At 34.3% G+C, this 21,734-nt stretch overlaps 1 protein-coding gene and 1 pseudogene across 1 annotated transcript in view; one reads left to right on the top strand and one right to left on the bottom strand.

Moving 5' to 3' along the window:
* The window catches only part of LOC145265392 (uncharacterized), a 58,509-nt gene extending 46,530 nt beyond the window's left edge, over positions 1-11,979 (top strand). The window contains exons 5-10 of the mRNA XM_080121208.1: positions 1,082-1,200; positions 2,086-2,197; positions 3,718-3,842; positions 5,839-5,950; positions 7,102-7,250; positions 11,682-11,979. Coding sequence (XP_079977334.1) covers positions 1,082-1,200; positions 2,086-2,197; positions 3,718-3,842; positions 5,839-5,950; positions 7,102-7,250; positions 11,682-11,821 — 757 coding nt within the window. The 3' untranslated portion in view covers positions 11,822-11,979. The remainder of the gene's footprint in view (positions 1-1,081; positions 1,201-2,085; positions 2,198-3,717; positions 3,843-5,838; positions 5,951-7,101; positions 7,251-11,681) is intronic.
* Positions 9,223-9,349, bottom strand: LOC145265813 (U2 spliceosomal RNA; annotated as a pseudogene).
* Positions 11,980-21,734: the final 9,755 nt, after the last annotated feature.

Genomic DNA, 21,734 nt, shown 5'->3' on the forward strand with positions numbered 1-21,734 from the left:
ATTTTATAATGTTTTAGTGTCATAATGTTATACTGTTATAATGTTATAGTGTTATAATGTTATAGTGGTCTAGTGTTATAATGTTATAGTGTTATAATATTATAGAATTATAGTGTTATAGTGTTATAGTTTCATATTGTTATAGTTTTATAGTGTTATAATGGTATAGTGTTATAATGTGTGATAGTGTTATAGTGTTGTAGTGTTATAGTGTTATATTGTTATAATTTTATAGTGTTATAGTGTTATAGTGTTATAATGTTATAATGTTATAGTTTCATAATTTATAGTTTTATAGTGTTATAATTGTATAGTGTTATAATGTTATAGTGTTATAATATTATAGTGTTAAAGTGTTATAGTGTTATAGTGTTATAATGTTATAATGTTATAGTGTTATAATATTATAGTGTTATAATTTTATAGTTTTATAGTGTTATAATGTTCTAGTATTATATATGTTATAGTGTTATATTATTATAGTGTTATAGTGATACAGTTTTAGTTCTATTTTCAATTCTTGAATTATCATGTTTTTAGATGAGGATTGGTAATTTGGACTACTTGGATTATTCGAACTAATAATCTCATGTTGGATTTTATTCTCATACATTTCTGCCGATGTAACCTCCGATCTTCTTCAGGTGCATCTTCTCAAACTCGGTAATAATTCCGTTAAACCCGGGAATTAAAACGTAATTTCTAGCGGAACCTGTTGTTTATTCAATTATTAGGGCAACTATTTAAAAACTATAAAATCTCTGCTCATATCAGACATAGACAATTAATTTTTCCACCGAAATCACTGACAAATTTCTCATACTGTTTTAGATTTATACTTATTTATCTTATGATATTATTTTAAACATTGAAACAATACATTAATAATGTGGAAGCATCATTTTAAAATAAATATAAAAACACGGTTAAAATTAGTTTTTTTTAATGCATTGTATTTATCTGGATAAATGAAGTGCGGTTTGAATGCCTGTCTCTTTTTATTTATATGCCCTGTTCAAAAAACGGCCACGTTTTTCTAGTATGGTGTGCTAACATTTAAGCTTATTTAATTTGGTTTCAGTAAAATTATAGACTATACAAGCTGTGCGCACGAAGCTGTTAGCACTTGTGGTGATGATGCGAAACAATATATTGGCGGTTATGTGAAGGACGTCATATATGGACTTGATGATTGTGATGGTAAATATTATTGCAAAACCTTTTCATTTTTTATATTTCTTCTGTCCTATAAACACTGTATTTTTTACTTTTCTTTTTGTGCATCTGTGTCTTATCAATTTTTAGAAGAACGCATATAAGCGCGTATAAAAATATCAGCAGTAACCTAAAGATGTTTGAATGCGTATGCAAATTGTGCTCGAGCTTGCATCGGAAGAAAGAGGGGAAAAAGACACCACGTGGTCGGCGGAGGAAAAAAGTCGACACTGGACGAGACAGATGTGTAAAATCAAATGAGAAGAAAGAGTGCGGTCGGGAAAGATGGGCATATAAGAAAAGGATGTCTACGGCCTGTCAACTTTTCCTTCCGCCGACCTCATAATGCCCCTTTTTCCTTTCTCGTCATACATTCTCAGTCCAGTGGCAAGAGAAATCCAGCACGACTGAGAACAATGCTAGGATACGCGGCGTCCAAGTACAAGACCTGGAATTTCCAAATGGCCACCCATTTTAGTACTGAATTATAACACTAAATAACTCATATACAAAACATAATTTATATAAAACACATTAGAATAAAATTTACCATTGAATTATTATTCTATTAACGTGTGGAAATGATTTGTAAAATTGTATTTCATGACAAAAGTACAGAAATGTAACTCGTAAACCAAAAGATATGACGATGTGTTGCCTCAGATAGTTGTTATAGAAAGACTATGAAATAAAAATGAACCTCTTACAAATTAACGTACTCGTTTTCCATGGAGAATGAAATTCTTTGTGTGTGTTTGTTTTACGAGTTCGCGAGTATTAACTATTCTATTCTCTTATCTTTTTTTCTATTCGCATCTTTCAAGAAGTACACCTAAATTTAAAATGTTTTAACTAATAATTATTTTCCAGGTACAAACAATTACTGTGGTCAATCATTGGAATTACAACAATGTATGACTATTTTGCAAGTACATCGAGACGATACTTCACTGAATCGGGCACAACTTGACAATCTTTGCAGGTCAGCATGTTGGCTTATTTTTGTTCTATTCTTTGGATTGTCCTCTTAAAAAATCAACACACCAGCTTCATTTTTAAAATTTTATTGAAAAATAAATTCAGATCACTTGATTATGTAGTAGAAATGACATCTTTTCGATGTAACCGATTACAGCCTCAATCACCGTCTCGATACGTTCCCGGAATTGGTGCATGCCTTTCCCAAAAGCGCTGGCTGGAACTCGTGAATACTCGGTGGATGGCGGCGATCAGACTGGCTTTGTTGTTGTGCGAAGTCATGTTGGTGATTTTCCCGACGTATGACCAAACGAAGTAATCTAGCAGGTTCAGGTCAGGGCAGATGGGGTAGTGTGAGAAGAGTACAAAGTCGTAGCACTCCTTCTGAAGCCAAGTCTGGGTCTCTTTGAACTTGTGGGCCAGCGCCGAGTCCTGCTGCCACACCCAGGGTCTGCCAACGATCACCTAGATGAACCAAGAGATCACCTAGATGAACCAAGAGATCACCTAGATGAACCAAGAGATCAGCACATCTAGGTACACTTTGGTACTGATTTTTGTTTTATCAATCTGGGCACGTCTCTGTTATTTGTAATTTGCATTTTGATGGTGCTGGCAATGTCCCTGTTGTCATAATTTGGATGGGTAGTAAGCATGAATTCTACAGCGGCGCATCTCTTATCTCCCTCCTTTAACAATTTGCTACTTCCAGACATGATAAAAGCTCCTATCGCTTTGAGGATTTGTACACAACTATCCAACTAAAAAAAAAAGGAAAACCGGTTTCATCAATTGAAAATAGAATCATGTCGTCTTTTCTATGGCGACACTTTTATCGTTCTACCCTCTATTATGTTCTTTCTTTTATTTCTTTTTGAAGGAATGTATTGATTTCCACTAAAGTGAAGTGACATAGTTATTTTCGCAAAACAGTTTTTATTCCTGTTTGTTTCTGTAGATGTCTAATTCTTGTTCTTGAATAATGACCCCGTAAATATAGACGATTCCAGTATCGGCATATTTAAAAATCTAAAAAAAAAGAAACTATTTTTGGAGCTACACGTTTGTACTGGCAATGGGCTAAGATGAATATAGTTAGTTCCGTTGACCAATTGAAAAAGTTCGGTCATCTGGGATTTCCGGTCGAAGGTGGGTATATTAAATAGGCGGAGAAAACGAAATTCAGTGAGATTTCAACACAAACTTAAGTTGAATGAAGGATGATGGCCAAGTAAGACGAAAGGAAAACCACTTCACTTTTGCTTCAACTAAATATCACGCATGCGCATCTGTATTTTTCTTTAAATTTTTATATTCATTTGCGACTTATTAGAGTTCAGGAAGAATTTTTCATTATATTTTTTTAATCAATTGAAATTTTAAAAACTGCAATAGCATCGAGTTTAATCAGTAAAAATTTTACAAAATTACTGCAGCCATTCATGTTCAGTGCGAGACTGGCAGGGATAAAGGAGAGCGGCATGATGTAATCTTAATTATTTTTGTTCTTTCTTTCTCCTACAGATTGAGTGACAAATTATTAACTTGTTACGATGACTTTCTTGAGAGATGCAAGGTCACGCATCTTACTAATTCCCGGAATGAATTAAGCAGGAATTTCAATTACATATGCGGAAAAGGACGTGAGCGTAAGTATTTAAAAAAATTACATTTTTACCCATTTATATAATTGAATATCGACTGGGCATGCTGTATTCGAGTCTTGTCGCATCCTGTGCACCACTTCCATTATGGATGTCGGTAGTCTTCACGTGACCTCTCTTGTGACTAATTGAGTCTAAAACAAAACAGATGAGTACATAAACCGTTTTTCTTTCAAATATAATTGCACAAGACTGAATTTAAGGTAAGGCAAAAATAATATTACCAAAATAGCATTTCTTGAAGAAATTCATGCTTCAAATTTAATGCAAATCTGAAAATAAAAGAAACTGATTCGCTGAGGTTAATTCAGATCTCTCAAAACTGATCAGTAAATACCTTAATGAATCTTGTTTTTCTGGCTTCTGGAAAAACTGTTTCTGTGGTACCAGTTTACAGAAATTTTGTAATTACAAAGTTGTAAGCCATGTTTAGTTTCAGAACAGTTTCCGATAGCTAGTTGTTCTACAAAAGTTTTAGACGTGAGTGGTTCTCGGTAGACAGAACAGCTTCCGATGGTTAGTTGTGTAAAATAAGTGCTGGAGGTGACTTTCTCAGTAGACAGTTCTCCAGTTAGAAGCCACAGAGCAAAAGATTCTTCCCGTGTTCACTCGAAAAACACATATGCGAAGTTGCTACATAAAAGGTTTAATTTTTATGAAGCAATTCTGGTTTCGGATTGGTTATAGCAGAACGTGAATTAGTTTGATTCGTCAGTTCCTAACAGCATCGTTTATAAATAGAATCTTCCAACTGCGCGGGATCATACCCCAATATCGTTCAAAAATATAGCAACAGAACTGATCCATTAAATTATCGCCCTATTAGTATCTTCCCTCTTTTCGCCAAGATGTTTGAGTCCATAGTTAATCAAGATCTAGTCTATCACCTCAAAGCCACCAAATAACACACCACCCAACAGAATGGGTTAAGGCAAGCGGTTTTTACTTCAGATATTTAAACTAGAATCTCTAAACGTATTTACCATGAACTGGATAAGGCAGGGGATGCTATGGCAGCAGCTCTAGATATATCTAAGACCTTTGATAGGGTATTGCACGATGGTCTACACATGAAAATCAGATCATGTGGTAATAGTAGACGAATACTTTACATAAATATATAATTAAATTCTTTTTAAATAAGAGATGAACCCAGGTTTTCCTCGATGGTCGTATGTCAAAAGAATATGATTTAAATGCAGGTGTCGCGCATGGGTCTCTCCCCTTATTTTATATTCATAAATGATATCTCTGATAAAATTGTGTCGGGGATGGGTGTATTTGCTGACGACACCACATCTTGCTGCTCAGCTCCCTACATAGTGTCCCAGCAAATTATTTCTCAGATATTAGCCGCTTGCATCAAAGTGGCACTATGCTGTGTTTGGAATGTGTTGTGTCTGCACAAATAATTAACAAGAACACGGAAAGTAAAGGTATACAATAATATATTAGGAAGAAAATTTATATACATATTTACATGTCTTCAGATATACTTCAGTTGGAGATATTCCGGCAGGTAGCGTGTTGCATGTCTTATTGAAGGCAATATAGGCGTCTTGCCTATTTGGCGGTCGGTTGCCGAACTCCTCCGGTATTGATGATCGATATCTTTATATATCTCACTCACCCGCCTATGTCAATTAGTGGGCGTCTCCACAACAGAATGAAAATGCAATAAAATGTTTTAAAATAGGGCATTGTACACCATTTAAGATCCTTTTAAAATACCCCAAAGAAATTGAAATGGGTCACATGTATTTACGTTTTATACGTATTATAAATACTTCACAATATATATTATGGAAATAATGATTTGAATGACCAAATTTTGGAGGAAACAAGCGATTTGTCCTCAATTGAACAAAATGACGTCTGTCCGTTTTAGGTGCATCTTAAGGGGCGATTTCTGTTCATCTGTAAATTTTATTTTTTATTACGCAGATGGTTTTGTTTTTTGTTTTTTTAATTTTATTTTCAGTGTATTTAAAGACTCGGGTTTGTATGAGTCAAGTGAATGTTAGTAGACGACTCTTTCAGTGTATTGGCAGTGATTATGTTCAATCGAATGTTACAAAAAATACGACTTGCAAGTAAGTATACATTTCTTTAATTGATTTCAATTTAATTTTATGATACACAAGCTCCTTCTTTCATTGTCCAGACAACACGTAAAACACGTTGTACATCAAACGTTTAGCTGAAGTTCTGTGTAGACATCAGTCACTTAACATGAATTTTGGTTTGGTAGCATAGAGGGTTACTTCAATCACATCACTCATAGGTTGTTTTGGGAGGAGTATAATTAAAATCCTTATGAAAAAAAAACAGTGTAGAATAATTTAAATTTTTTATGCACATATATGTAAATACAGATAACTACCATTATATATAACGGCGTTGTCCAGTCGTAAATTACGCGTAAATATTACGAGTATATAGGTTGAGAAGTGCCCTAACATACATATTCGCACTTTATATATATATATATATATATATATATATATATATATATATATATATATATATAGTGTGTGTGTGTTCTGGGTTTCTTCAAGTTTCCACTAACTTTTAGTAATTATCAGAAAGGATTATAGAAGCTATACAAATAGTTCGATTTAATGATTTTAAAAAGTATTTTCATTCATTAATTTGTTTTATTGTGGACTCATCTTTCTAGGTATTTTTGTTTCGCGACGTTTCGGCCAACTATTTCTCTGGCCTTCACCAGGTGGAAACCGCGACGGGATAGGAACTCCGAATCTCTTAACTGTAATTACTGCCATCCACAGTTGTTGTCGTCTCACCGCGTTTTGACCAAGTAAGCCTTTGACCGGCTTTGGGTAGGATTGAAACCGCAGTGGATAGAGACGTTGAATCTCTACAGCTCCAGGTGAGCTTTGTCTGAAGATAGCGGTTTCAATCCTACCCAAAGCCGGCCAGAGGTTTACTTGGCAAAAACGTAGTGAGACGACAACAACTATGGATGGCAGTGATTGCTGAGAATGCAATTAGGAGATTCGAAGTTCCTATCCGTCGGGGTTACCACCTGACGAAGGCCAAAGGAATAGTTGGCCTAAACGTCATGACGATGAGGATAATAGTCCGCAATAAATAAATTAAATAATACAAATTACTCATCTCAATAATGAATTTCAATTAAAATGATATACATTCATTTTCTTTTTTGTTCATTGTGTTTGAAGATGTGTTAAAATGTAAACTGATTTTAATATTGTTTCAGTAATATAGATAAGCTTTTAAACTGTTCACAAAAAGCTGTTAGCAGTTGCGGTGAGGATGCTGAAAAATACATTGCTGATTATGTAACGCTGGTTCAATGTGGAATTAAGGATTCCGGTGGTCTTATTGATTCTGATGGTCTAAATACCGGTAAGTATTATTTCTTAAACGTTTTATATATTACCTTTTTAAGTTAAAATTATATTGAAATTTTTTTATGGAACTTTGCGCTATTACTATTCCGTTTATTTCTCTAGTAATTTCGAATATTTATTCCGCACAGCTAAAAGAATCGTGGAAGTCTGAGAATTCGCATTAGAATTAATCAAATTGAAATTGTGGAGTACAAGCATCTGTAATTGTAAAACGTTGAGTGAGCTCCCAATCTATTAGAGACAGCTCGTATTTTTCCTTTCTTCAACTGCGTCTTGTTAAAGGTCTCGAAATGAGGTGATGTTTTTTATTAGAAAGCTGAAAGGTTCAGTTACCTGATCGCCGGAGACCAAATCAACATGATATAAATGTGGAGGTGCTCCATGGGGTGATCTTTGGACCCTTATTATTCCTCTTATTCATAAATGCCCTCCCTTGTAAAATTGTCTAGGGGATGGATATATCTGCTAATGACACAACGCTCTATGACACACACGAGGGGAAAAGAATGAACACATATCTAAGGAAATGACTGTAAGATTAGGGACGACCCCCCAGTATGTAAGGGAATGGGGGTCATAATTGGATGGTAACATTTTATGCTACCTAGAATAAGCTTATTTATTTTAATAATTACAGGGAGCATATTCAACAACTAATTACCATTGGTAACAACATGTTACTGCATATTCTTTGTTCAAACTCCCCTAAATAAACAGATGGAAAGATGAATTGGAACAGATACATTGAAGGCAGTGTCAAGGCTGCTATGAAGAAGCGGCCTCACTCTACCTTGCTAGAGGGTTACTTACGCCAGAGACGATCTTGTACCTGTACAAGGCTACTGTCTATGTATGGGATATTATTGCCACATTTGGACTTGTATATCTACTACTCTTGACCGCTTGACAGGGTTCCAAAAATAATCACCAACTTGATATGTTCAACGCTGTCAATCAAACCCTAACTCTTGTTCCATCGACAAAAGGTTGCATTTTAATGGAATGTGCTCTGATGAATCTAAGCCCTTGTACCCGATCTACGTAAATACCTCTGACAAACCGACAAGCAGCAAAATCGCACACCTACACATCCCTAGATGCCGGAAAGATTCTTATCCTAATAATTTCTTCTCTCGAACTGTTAAATATTTGAATTCTCTCCCGGGTTTCTGCTTCTCTGACTGTACTGTGATGCAGGAGTTCAAGTGTAATGTGAACAAACATCTTTCACATAGTGTCCCTGAAAATTGTGTCCCAAAAATACGCCTTACACCGAAGGGACATTATGCCTTGTTTGGTGTGAAATAGCAATCAAATAGTTAAAAGATTTTACGTTCAAGATTGGTATATCATCCCTAAGTATAGTTCTTCTGTAAACGGTCATGAGTTCAGTTTCGAAAGAGAATTATTAGATATCCTTTTAGACTGAGGAAGACAGGGAGCACAATTCTTGATAAATGAAAATCGAATCATTGCAGCAAGTTGAACGTAGAATAATGTACTGGTATGCTTTTCAAACTGTCTAAATCATATAATAGCAGAGGCTTGACTTTCTTTTATGTCTTCAGCATTAATAGTATGTGGGAAATAGTCAAGCTCGCTTTTATGGAGAGTCAAAGAAGTATGAGCTTCATAGATACCGTTCGTGAATATATATAGAGAAAAAACAAGGCCGATAGCCATTCCTCGCATGCTCTCGTGTAATGAATGAATGCGTGAATGTAGGGTTGACATGAAATTCTAAAAGATAAACTAAAATGACCGAAAATGGGCTGAAATGACTTAAATAAATAAAAAGTAAATGACTTAGAATGACTTTAATGAACTTAAGGATGAATTGAATGATCTTAAGAATGAGTTGAATGCTTAAAATTTAACGGGAATCCTTCAAAAACAACTTGAGAATAACTTGGATGGCTTTGAAACTAGAGAATAACTTGGATGGCTTTGAAACTGACTGGTTGTAAAGTGGGTGATCATTTTACATTAAATTAATACGGAAAAGTGATCCCCCACTTTATATCACAATAAGTACAGCATGTAGTAAGAACAGATACTACACTTTGATCTAAGCCAAAAGGCAAAGAAAAGGGTATTTATTTGCTCCCCCACCGAGCAAATTAGGCACAAGGCCGCTTTTTAATGTGAGGAGTGAAGGGGAAATGGGGACCAACTCCCCGGGGAGTAGGGGAACTGGATAGTGACAATTGGTATGAAGAGTTGCCCCATTGACCAAGGTCTTATATGTGGAGTTGCCCCCACATATGGTCTTTGTTTGCAGTATCTGCCGGAACAGATACTACACTTTGAGATATTAAATCCTTTATTCATGTTAACACTTCGATCTTGAAAGGCCAAGGAAAGCTTAAAAAGCTAAGAATAGCATCTATTAATTACAGACCTTTGATCTTAACCAAAAAGGCCAAGCACAAAAGTGTTACGGACAGACCGACATACCGACCGCCCGACCGACGGAGTGACATAGAGTCGCTTGCACGCGACTAAAAACTTCCCTTTTTAAGTGGACTAGTGAGGGGTACCCGGCGTTGCCCGGGTGTTTCGAGGTGTGTGTGGAAACTCCGGGGGTTGGAGGTTAAAAAAGTTTTGGTTGGTTAGTATGAGGATCGAACCCGAACCCTTGAGGCAAAGTTGTAAATTAAAGTGTGGAAAAAAACGTACGACGTTAACCATTGTCCCACCGCGAGATGATAGCGGAAACGCGTTTGAATTTATTTAATTACTTGGATTTGGAAGGTGCCCGTTTTAATGTGTTAATGAGGTCAAGTTTGACTGCGGGATAGTAATTCATTTACTGCAGAACGCTTATTTTTATTTTATTTTTTTATTTTTTTTTTTCCCAAGATGTTATAGGAAAAATAATAACCCACTTGCGGCGAGCGACAAATGTTGGATATTTATCTTCCCGAAATCGAGAAAATTAAATAGACAGGCGAGCTTCGTTGTTAACTCTGAGATATTACGCTTTATATGTGATATAAAAAGTTTTAAGAAGTTGTTAGGCGACCGACCGCTTCTCTGAAAAAAGCCTTTTTTGGACATACACAAAAAGCGAACATACATTTTCGCTTTTATACATATAGATGTCCATTTGTGACGAAAGTCATAACTGGAACTAGCAACCGTTCATCGAAACCACTTTTGAAATAACGTTCACGCGTTATTTCGTCTGAATAAAAATGTGTTTTTATATTTCCCATGATACCATAGTGAGTTTATATTCGCAAATTCCTACAGTGCTTAATCCCATCACCATCTGCAACTTTTTGTAAAAATATATTGACAACACTCCCCTATACAATTAACTATTATTTATCTCTATCTCTACAACTATATAAACAGACCTCTCTGTGTGTATGTCTGTGTGTGTCTGTCTGTGTGTATGAGTTCGTTCCCCATGGATTCGAAAACGACTCGGCCGATTTTTATTAAATTTCACACGAAGATCCTTTATGTACCTAGCAGTGTTCTTAGATAGGCTTTGTATCGTAATGTCTTAGAAACGCATCGATAATATAAAATCGAAATAATCCGATGAAAGACGGAACAGGTGATTTTGACTAAAGCTAACAATTTGCACAGTCTAATATCACAAATGCATCTGACAAGTTTTATTACGACACAAGCCAAGAGATACAACTTATAAAATGAACAGTAGGTTCTTTGATGTGAATGTCTCTATTTAAAGCACAGTTACACAATGATACTTCACTATTTCATTTAAAACTAAAATCCAAGCCATTATCATCGCAAAAGCTGTAAGGTCAGGCATATAAAATCAACAGGGGCACGTTCGAAATGAATTTTTCTGTTTAGAGCACAAGTAAAGCATGATACTTGATTTTAATTCAATCCATTATATATATATATATATATATATATATATATATATATATATGTGTGTGTGTGTGTGTGTGTGTGTGTGAATAACAGAATTTTATAAAATCGACTATGTTCTCTACAGTGCAATGTAGACAATCATGTATTGAAGACTAAGTCACTCTCGACAACCCATGTAGAGCTTACTATCGATGCACTCCGATATGTCCCCACCTAGAGCAGGCAATCAATCGATTTGACTGAAAAATGGGCGATTTCACGGAATTCAATGACAATAAAAATATAGGACCGTGAAACATTCGTTGAACGTCATTCAATCCCGGGAAACGTCGAGTATCCCAGCTATTCAAATATATCTACATATCAAAGAGTAAAACCAGAATTAGACCGAGACTGGACCGTTCCCCATATACAGTACACGCCGATTAACCAATTTGATGCTCCTGTTACATTGTTTGCTTACAGTAATAAACCCTTTTATACTTGCATGTTCGAGTAATTATATTAATGGCACTAGAAAAAATAAAACATACTTTCTTTCCATTTGATAATATATTTTTCTTTGTAGGTGCGATAATTGGCATTGTGTTTGGTGTCTTAGTAGTAGCCGGTGTCCTGATTGCGGTTGTTTTCTGGGTTCTGAAGAAAAAAAGTAACGAGCAGTCTCAAGATATGGATCTAAGGAATAATGGATATGATGATGATTAAAAAAGACACAAATTCTAGGTTTTGTCGTTGCATCGATTATTAATATTTGTCTTCACAACTCTTATATAATATCACTGTTGAAGGCAGCGTGCCTTACTATACATTGATGTACGTTTGCAGTCCAAAATGGCGCCAAATTTTCTTCATTCTTTCTTAAATTCACAATATTTATAATTAAACTTACTTGAAAAAAACCCCAACTATTTTATACATATGATACTAATACTTTACTCAGCTGCTGCTTATTGATGCTAACATTCATTTATTGAGTTATGTCTATTGCTTTTAAGTGCAAAGCAATAGCTCAGATATGTGTGCTGCAAAATTACATTAAAAAATCACTATCAATATTTAAAATTAAATAAACTTAAATGAATATAAATATAATACATTTACATGAAATGTAATAAATAAACAATAGCAAAAATATACATAAAATTCGATAAGCACATTTATTTAAGAACTAAATAAAAATAAAATAAATTATACAGAGAATATAATAAATAAACACATAATAATAAATATTAAGATAATATAAAACTAGCAGGTTACCCAGTTTTGCCCGGTCATAAAATATGCATGCATATTATATTTTAATTCATACAGAAACTTAGATTTTGTTTTTGCTAAAGGGTTCACTTTTTGTGAGTAAAAAGAAATATACTCGGACTGAGATCAAAACGAAAACCTAAAGACAGTGAGTAAAGTGCTATAACCATTAGGCCTGCTTGACACGTTCTTGAAAAAGTCCTTTTATTTGTAACATAATCTGTAATTAGAACTATTCACGCATGCTCATTCGCAGAACAGTTAGCAAACAGATAAAACTCCGACAACTTTCACACAACAATTTTTACAAATTTGACCATTTAACAGTGCGTTCTTTCATATGAAACCCCATAAAAAAGTTTTCCACATGTCTGATTATCCTATATACAAATTTTTTTAATATATAGATAGACAAAATAAAATAACGAATTGAAGTTAGAATGAATTAAATTTAAAACTTAATATTCATAAATACACGTAATTGAAAATTAACATAACTAAACATAACATAACTAAAACTACAATATATTAATAATATAAAATAATATATCAATAATTAATATGAAAATAATTATACTGCAGAAATCAGTAAATATATATATGAAATCATGTTACGTGTATATATATATATATATATATATATATATATATATTACAGTCTTTAAAAGGATAAGTGGCGTCATTAGAAATTGGGGGAAGATCGATACAGGGGGGTAAATAGACACTAAAATAGTCAAAAGACTATTCGACTAAAATAAAAAAAAGAACCTCGAGGTACCTTTTGTCCGACCCTTCGTCGGAAGCGATTAAAATATAACAATTACGCAATTGAAAAATGGATGCGAAGAGTGGGGTGAAAAACATTTTTTTAAACTACACGGGGTGAATTAAATGAATGAATAACCCGTGATATATCGTCCATATTTTAGAACATGGGACAAAAAAAAACGTTAAGTTGCTTGCAAATAAGTGATGAAACAACAAAAAAGACGCAATGTAGGCATTTCTTTCCTCTTCCCAGTAAATCAGAGCTCTTTAAACAGGTCTAATTTATGCAACAGCTTTTTTTTTTTGCCTACAGAGCGATGGTTTGCGCATTAGTACAGTTACGGTCTGCAAAATATTGAGATGTTGTTTGTGTACAATGCGAAAACAGCCATCCATGTTTAGTCGAATAGTCTTTTGACTATTTTTACTGTCTATTTTTTCTCCCTGCATCGATCTTCCCCCAAATTCTAAAATTCTAATGACTCCACTAATCCTTTTCAAAACTGTAATAAATGTTGTGCCACAAAAAACTTTATTATATATATATATATATATATATATATATATATACACATATAAATATATGTATGTATATATATATATATATATATATATATATATATATATATATATATATATATATATATATATATATATATATGCTTTTTTTAAATTAAGCCAGAGATGAAAACGGCATGTTGTTTTTCAGTTCTTTTTATTTCTCAGTCACACTTGACTGGAGATCAATTTTTCTTTGGACTACTGCACTATCCGAAAAAAAAAACAATTTCCATTATTTCAGCTGCTTTGAAAACTTTCCAACCGGACTATCAACATAACACTGGATTTAGTTTTGGACTTCATTCTCTTTAAAGAATTATTTCCGCATTTCGCATTACCTTGACAGAATCTTCATGCAAGCTGAAATATTATGCGCATTATAGTTTTTTTCATTTTTTACATATCCAACATTTTTTCTCTTGTTTTTCTTGGCAATATATAACTATAATAAATTGAGGTTTCACTTAACGCCATGACCAACAAATTCAGCATTGCTACAGATATAATTTACTGATTTTTTGTGTCCTCTTATGGGAGGAATAGCAAAAATAGCATTCTTCGATTCTCCGCGGAAGAAGAACTTCGTAAATTGTTTTTTTTTAATATTCAGTCGAACAATAAATTTATATTGCAAATTTCAACTTCTAGTTTTGTCTTTCTCTTATATATATATATATATATATATATATATATATATATATATATATATATATATATATGTATATATGCAAACTCTACCAGATAAAAACCAGAAAATGCCCACCACAGTTACAATCCTTGGAACGTTTTGAGCTGGACTTGATAAATATGGTAAAAGGTTTAAAAGTTTTAAAAAAGCATGAATATTTAAACCCTTAGCTAGAAAACATTAATAAGACCTTCAATAAAATAATGGACAACCTTAACCTTATGGTCCTAGCAGATAAAACCATGAATATTTACAGTATGAATTTTCAAACTTTCATAATCTCATTCTAACTGAATTTAATAATAAATACAAGAAAGCAACTGAAGTAGATCTATTTAGAATCAACCTGTTAGCATTAAAAATATGTGAGAAAGATAAAATAGAGGTTTACACCCCACTTACACCTCGGTTGCTATTGAAGGACCATAAACTGGACTTCAATAATAAACCTAGTATTAGACTTATAACCCCATGCGCATCCGACATATGTAATATTAGTAAAAAGATACTAGACAGAATCATACCAACCTTAAAATCCAAAATCAAGCACATCCTCCTGATTTCTTCAGGGAAAGTAATCGAGTGGTTTGACAAGATCCCTAAAAAACCCAAAAGCAAATTTATCATGTTCGACATAGATGCGTACTACCCCTCCATTTCCCCTGCATTATTTGAGAAAGCACTTAAACTAGCAGAAGATGAAACTGACTTAACAAAATTAGCAATTGAAATTATAAAAATAGCCAGGAAAACATTAATCAGATATAACGGTGAACTGTGGCCTAGAAAAGATAGAGAGGGCCATTTTGACATTACAATGGGTGCCCCAGATTCCTCGTGGTTTCTAACTTGGTTGGTCTCCACTTACTAAAGGAGATAGACAATTCCAGGTTTAAATGGGGGACTTTACAGGGACGACTCACTTTTCGTAGTCAATTCTAGCGACCGTATTAAAATCAAGAAAAAACATCAGAAACCTTTTAAGGAACATGGATTAGAGATTACAATGGACGGCAATTGCAAAATACTTAATTTTCTGGACGTTATCCTCAACTTAAACAATAGCACATACGAACCTTACCACAAACCCAACCAGAAAACTTTCTACATAGATTACTGATCGAACCATCTGAAATGCATGAAGAAAGCGCTGATCCCCAACATTTCTAAAAAAGTTTCAGAACATTCTAAGAATGAGAATCGTTTTGAAAAAAAAAAAACAAGGAATACTACAATGAGGCCATTAGGAGATCAGGATACAACGGAAAAATTGAATATAACAGCAACAATAATAGTAACTACAAACCTAGATGTGTAATCTCGTACAACATGGCAATGAGAGCTAGAAAAACACCAAAGATCAATAAGGGAAACGTTAAAAATGATCATAAGAATAGGAACGGTGGGGAAAATAATAACAGCAGAACAGGGGAGGATAGGGATAGACGCAAGAGACAGGTATGGTTCAATCCACCATTCAGCGAGCATATAAAAAATAATATATCTAAGGAATTCTATAGAATAATAGACCAAATCTTCCCCCGGAAAGTTGGTTATTTGTTTCCTTCTCCATTGTGAACTATATGGACGGTTATATTGCGTTCACATGATCTAGTAGTACCTGGACATCTTCCTGATGAGGCCAGAGTATGAAGGTGTCATCAACGTATCTGAGCCACATTGTTGGCTTTAAGGGAGCTGAACCTAGTGCCGTATTTCGAAGTATTCCATGTATATATTCGCCATTATCTGTGACAACGGCGAACCCATAGCCAGACCTTCTTCTTGTCGATATATTTCAGTACCCATTCTGAAGTAGGATGATTCCAGGTAGAAGGTCAGCATTATGTTCGGCAATGGTACACATGTGCGGTCTTGTATGGTAGGGTCCGCAGCTAGTTTGCCCCGAATTACAGTTAGTGCCTCACTTGTTGGGACTTTGGTAAACAGACTGACTACGTCAAGGCTAACCATTTGGTGCGAACCGATGGGTGCATCCTTGATTAGTTCTGTGAAGTGGGCTGAATTCTTTACATGTGTTGCTGACTTGCCTGCCAATGGGTTTATTATATCCACAAGGTAGCGGCTCAGTGGATGTAATGCTGAGCCTCGGCAGCTAACTATAGCTCTTAGTGCAATACCGTCTTTGTGTATTTTTGGGATACCGTACATGTGTGGTACCTTACTGTAATGTTGGATCAGCTGTCTATACTTCGCTAGTGCGATGTTCTCTTTGTTCTTAGTTAGGATCTGTGACAGCTTCCTCTCGGTTTTCAGAGTTGGGTCCTTCTTTATTTTACCGTAGCTACCATCTGCAATTAGGTTTGCCATTTTTTTCAGGGTATTCCGACATGTCCATTACCATAGTGGCGTTACCTTTATCTGCTGGCAGTATTATTATACTGCTGTCACTCTGTAGGGATCGTATAGCCAACTTATCTTCCCGTGTGATATTTGATTTGGGTGGCTTGGCTTTCTCCAGTGGTTGTCTCACTTTCCATCTTATTTTATTGCCTTAGCTCGTGGGAATTCTCAAGGCTACCTCCTCAATATGAGTTATTATTTCTAGGTATAGAATGCATTTGGTGGTTGTTGGGATGAAGTTAAAATAATAAACAGTGAGCCCCACTGGAATGTGCGAACACTCAAAGAAACAGCGCACATGCGAGGACATAACAACCTCCTGAGCAAACCGAATATAGAACCGAACAGAATTTGGGAACCTCTAATCATAAGAGAGAACCTAGAATAACAACTTAGGTTTAACAGTCCCAAAAATTGATACATCATCGTCCTAGTGACAAATGGCCGAGGCGACTAAGATGTTGAAACAGACATTGCAAGTCTCCAAGGTGCTGAGTTCAATCCTGAGCGAAAGCAGTGGCAGTGACAAAACAATGTCAGCGACAGCAATAGACGCAGCAGCAGCAACAGCATTAATCGGTAGCAGCAGGTACGGCCTGAATGGAACGAGAACATGGTACTCCCGTAACAGTAAAGGGTTGGGTTCGAAATTCCTCCACAAAAAGCAGTTCCCGAGTTCGAGATACACCTGAAGAAGGCCGAAGAATGCAACGGCCGAAACGTAATGGAAAAAACATCGAAGATGAGGAAGTGAGTCCGAAAAACTAAATCCATAATGAAATCACCTCATCCCAGAAATATAGACAATTACTATTAAAAGTCTTTATGAAACTTTTTTGCCTATTTCGATTCTATGGAGACCAGGCACGAACGCAGACCCCCAAAATTTTATTATACCATACCTATTTAAGTAAAAACATACTTATCAAAGTATTCTTATGTACACCTATATCAAAACCACTTGTAAACTTTTTATTTTTTTTTTTTAATTTTTTATTTCCATATTTTGTGGACCAGGCGTGAACGCAGACCACCGTTCTGCTAGATCAAACATATCCATTCCTGTGACTCGATACATCTTCTATCATTATATGCTATCAGTTTTTTAAAATAGTCAACCATATAGGAGCCTATTCGTGACCAGACACACACACACACATTCAGCTTTATATTATATATATATATATATATATATATATATATATATATATATATGTACACATTCAGCTTTATATTATATATATATATATATATATATATATAGATATATATAGATATAGATAGATAGATAGATAGATAGATAGATAGATAGATAGATAGATAGATAGATAGATAGATAGATAGATAATTTCCACTTTCTCCACAATAAGTACCGAACATAGAATTTTACCTACCATAAAAAATAATGCTCGATTCTGCTGCCGTATAAAAGTAAAATTGCCCCAAATTAGTATATATATATTTTATGTCAAAGTTCATATCTAAGCACATATTGAGCATTTAGCGGGGGTATACCTCTTCAAAGCTTGAAAAATGATAAAGCGGAAACCGTGGAACCCATGTTTGGAAATTCAGCTATATTTCAGATTTTTTACCATTTGCAAATTACATCGTTGATATCATCTCACTTTTAACCCCCCCCCCCACACACGCGCGCACACACAAACAAACAAACGCACACACAGTGTTTCTTACAAGGGAATCACTATTTATCGAGGTGCGAAAGCCACAGGGATAAGGGTTAATGAATGTAATGTAGTTGTAACAGTGTAAGTTGGGCACAATTCGATTATTTAAGGGGAAAGTTAAAAAAACATTCCAAGACTATATATATATATATATATATATATATATATATATGTTTAAAGAAAAAAATAGAAAAAACCGAATGAAATTATTAAAAAATCAACGTTTCGTCCTTGTCTCAGAGGACATCTTCAGGATAATTGAAATAAAAATGTGATAAAAGAAAAAGTCATAGATCGTGCGAAAAAAGACAGTTTTTTAAAATCCAACCCATGTCGGGAAAGGACGAATATGTGTGCGTATGGGAAGGTTGTTTGATGTCTATATATACAATTTTAAAATGCATTTAAAATAAATATGTACATTTTTTTTTTTTTTTTTTTTTTTTTTCTTCTGCGAAACTACTCATTTTCCTGAAACATTCAAAGAAAAACGGCTAGCCAGGATCCACCCTGATACCTTGCTCTTTGATTATTATTTTCCCTATGCTAGGGGTTAAATGGTAGAAGCCTTTCTTTGCGTAATAGTATTAGTATTCAAAATTAGTGCTGATTCTAAAAGTCTTCTTTTAGCTCTATCTATCACGTATTTAATAATTTTCGCTTGATCTAAATTAAATGAGTGATCGTGTTCTGCACAATGGCAAAAGAGTGCATTTAGGGCGTTACCATTCCTCATATCTCTTCTGTGCTCGTTAAGTCTTAATTTCAATTTTCGTTGTGTTTCACCTATGTACGCTTGTTGACAGTTGTTACATGGGATGGAATATATACCGGCTTCGGATGTGAGGGTTTTGGGAGAGTGCTTGGTAGTTTTTAATGTCTGTTTTATGGTTGAGGAAGTTGTTTGTATCAGGTGAAAACCAAGTCTATTAAGAGTGTCGTAGATTTTTGTATTTTTGGTGTGGGTGGGAATGAAAAGATGTCTGTTTAATAGTGAGGTATCTGTTTTATTTTTCTGTGTGTTTATGTTATAGTGTATTTTCGTAGCTTTTTTCTTTGCGTAAGAAATGAAATAGGATGGATATTGTAGTTTTCTTAAAACATTCGTAATATATTGAAATTCATCATTAAGATATTGGGGACTGCATATTCTAAAGGCACGTAAGAAAAAACCTATAATCATGCCCGTCTTTATTTTATCATTGTGGTGTGAGTAGTAATGAATATAGTCGTTTTTGTGTGTGGTCTTTCTATGTACTTTGAAACTCAGATCAGTTTCTGATCTGATGAGGAATATGTCTAGAAAAGCTAGGGAGTGGTCTTGTTCGGATTCATGTGTAAAATTTATAGATGGTTCCACTGAATTTAATTTATTTCTAATTTGTTCTATTTGTGTGTTTTTAGGGAGAAAAATAAGAATGTCATCTATATATCTAAAATATGTGGAGTTTTTAGGAAGTCTGTGTTTAAAAGAGTTTGTTTCTAAGAATTCTAAGAATAAGCAGGCTAGTACACCACTAAGGGGGTTACCCATAGGGAGTCCAAATTTCTGTCTATAGTAAGAATTATTAAATTGAAAGTAGGTTCTATCAGTGATGAGTTTTATAACTTGTATTAGTGTATCTGAGGAAAAAGGTAGGTCGGCTTTAATTTTGATTAAGTGCTTGTGGAGTAGATTAAGGCATTTTTTGATTGGAATATTGGTGTACAGGGAAATTATGTCTAAACTATGCATGGTTTTATTTTGCATGTCCATATTTTTTATTCTATTTAGGAGGTCACCAGAGTTTTTGATATGTGAAGTGCTGATGGTGCCCATTAGTGGAGTTAAAATTTGGGCAATAGCTCGTGCTAATTTATGGGTGACGCTTCCAATGTTTGATATTATAGGTCTCATAGGGACGTTCTCTTTATGTATTTTTGGGAGGCCGTATAATATAGGAATAGTGGGGTGGTATTCTATGTTATTTATCCATTTTTTATCATTTCCGATAAGTTTCTTTACGGATTTATTAAAAGTATCGAAATCTTTTTCTATTGATTTTAAATCTATCGGAGTGTATATATCTCCGTCTGCCAATAGTGTGTGCATTTTCTTTAGATATAGGTCTTTATCTATTATAACTATACCCCCTCCTTTATCGGCTTGTGAAATAATAATGTCTTTATTTTTTGTTAAAAGTTTTAAGGCATCAATGTATCTTTTTGGTAGTGCTAATTCTTGAGGCTGGGTAGTTGTTAAAGCTATTATCCCTTGTATGAAGCCTTTAGTAAAATCAGAGTCCTCTTGTCTATAATTTTTTAGGGTTGTGTTAGTAGTGATTTTCGAATGCTTGCCGGTAGCGAATTTAAGACCGAAACTGAGAGCTTCAGTTTCAATGTCCGAGAGTGGTTTAGAAGTAAGGTTTAGAATAAGGTCTGGACGTCCCAAAGTTTTCCATTTGCTGTTTTTTATCAATTTCGCAAGTTTGTTATTCAATTTAAAGTTATGGCTTGTGTTAAATTTTTTGATAGATCTGTAAATGTTCTTAATTGATCTGGGTGTTTTCTTGTAATTTTGTTGATAATCAGCAATTAATATCCTGGCTTTCCGAAAAAGATGAGAGCTTTGGTGCTTTAAATATATTATAGATGACAAAAGATATTTCTCAATGTAATCCGGGAAAATATGGTCTGATGTTTTAAAAGATTTAGGTATGCATGCAGGTATGACTTTTTCTTCAATACATTTTTCCAGAAAAATTCTCCTGTTGTTGTGAGAATTTGCTGCGATTAAGATGCTCTTATATGTTCGCAGAGAAGATCGGTTTTCCATTTCGACAGAATGTATAAGGAATGAAAAATGTACCAGCGGTGGTTGACGTTATGTTTAAAGAAAAAAATAGAAAAAACCGAATGAAATTATTAAAAAATCAACGTTTCGTCCTTGTCTCAGAGGACATCTTCAGGATAATTGAAATAAAAATGTGATAAAAGAAAAAGTCATAGATCGTGCGAAAAAAGACAGTTTTTTAAAATCCAACCCATGTCGGGAAAGGACGAATATGTGTGCGTATGGGAAGGTTGTTTGATGTCTATATATACAATTTTAAAATGCATTTAAAATAAATATGTACATTTTTTTTTTTTTTTCTTCTGCGAAACTACTCATTTTCCTGAAACATTCAAAGAAAAACGGCTAGCCAGGATCCACCCTGATACCTTGCTCTTTGATTATTATTTTCCCTATGCTAGGGGTTAAATGGTAGAAGCCTTTTCTTTGCGTAATAGTATTAGTATTCAAAATTAGTGCTGA

Source organism: Euprymna scolopes, chromosome 40 (assembly GCF_053919585.1).
Source record: "Euprymna scolopes isolate OS-2025 chromosome 40, ASM5391958v1, whole genome shotgun sequence".
Taxonomy (NCBI): Eukaryota; Metazoa; Mollusca; class Cephalopoda; order Sepiida; family Sepiolidae; genus Euprymna; species Euprymna scolopes.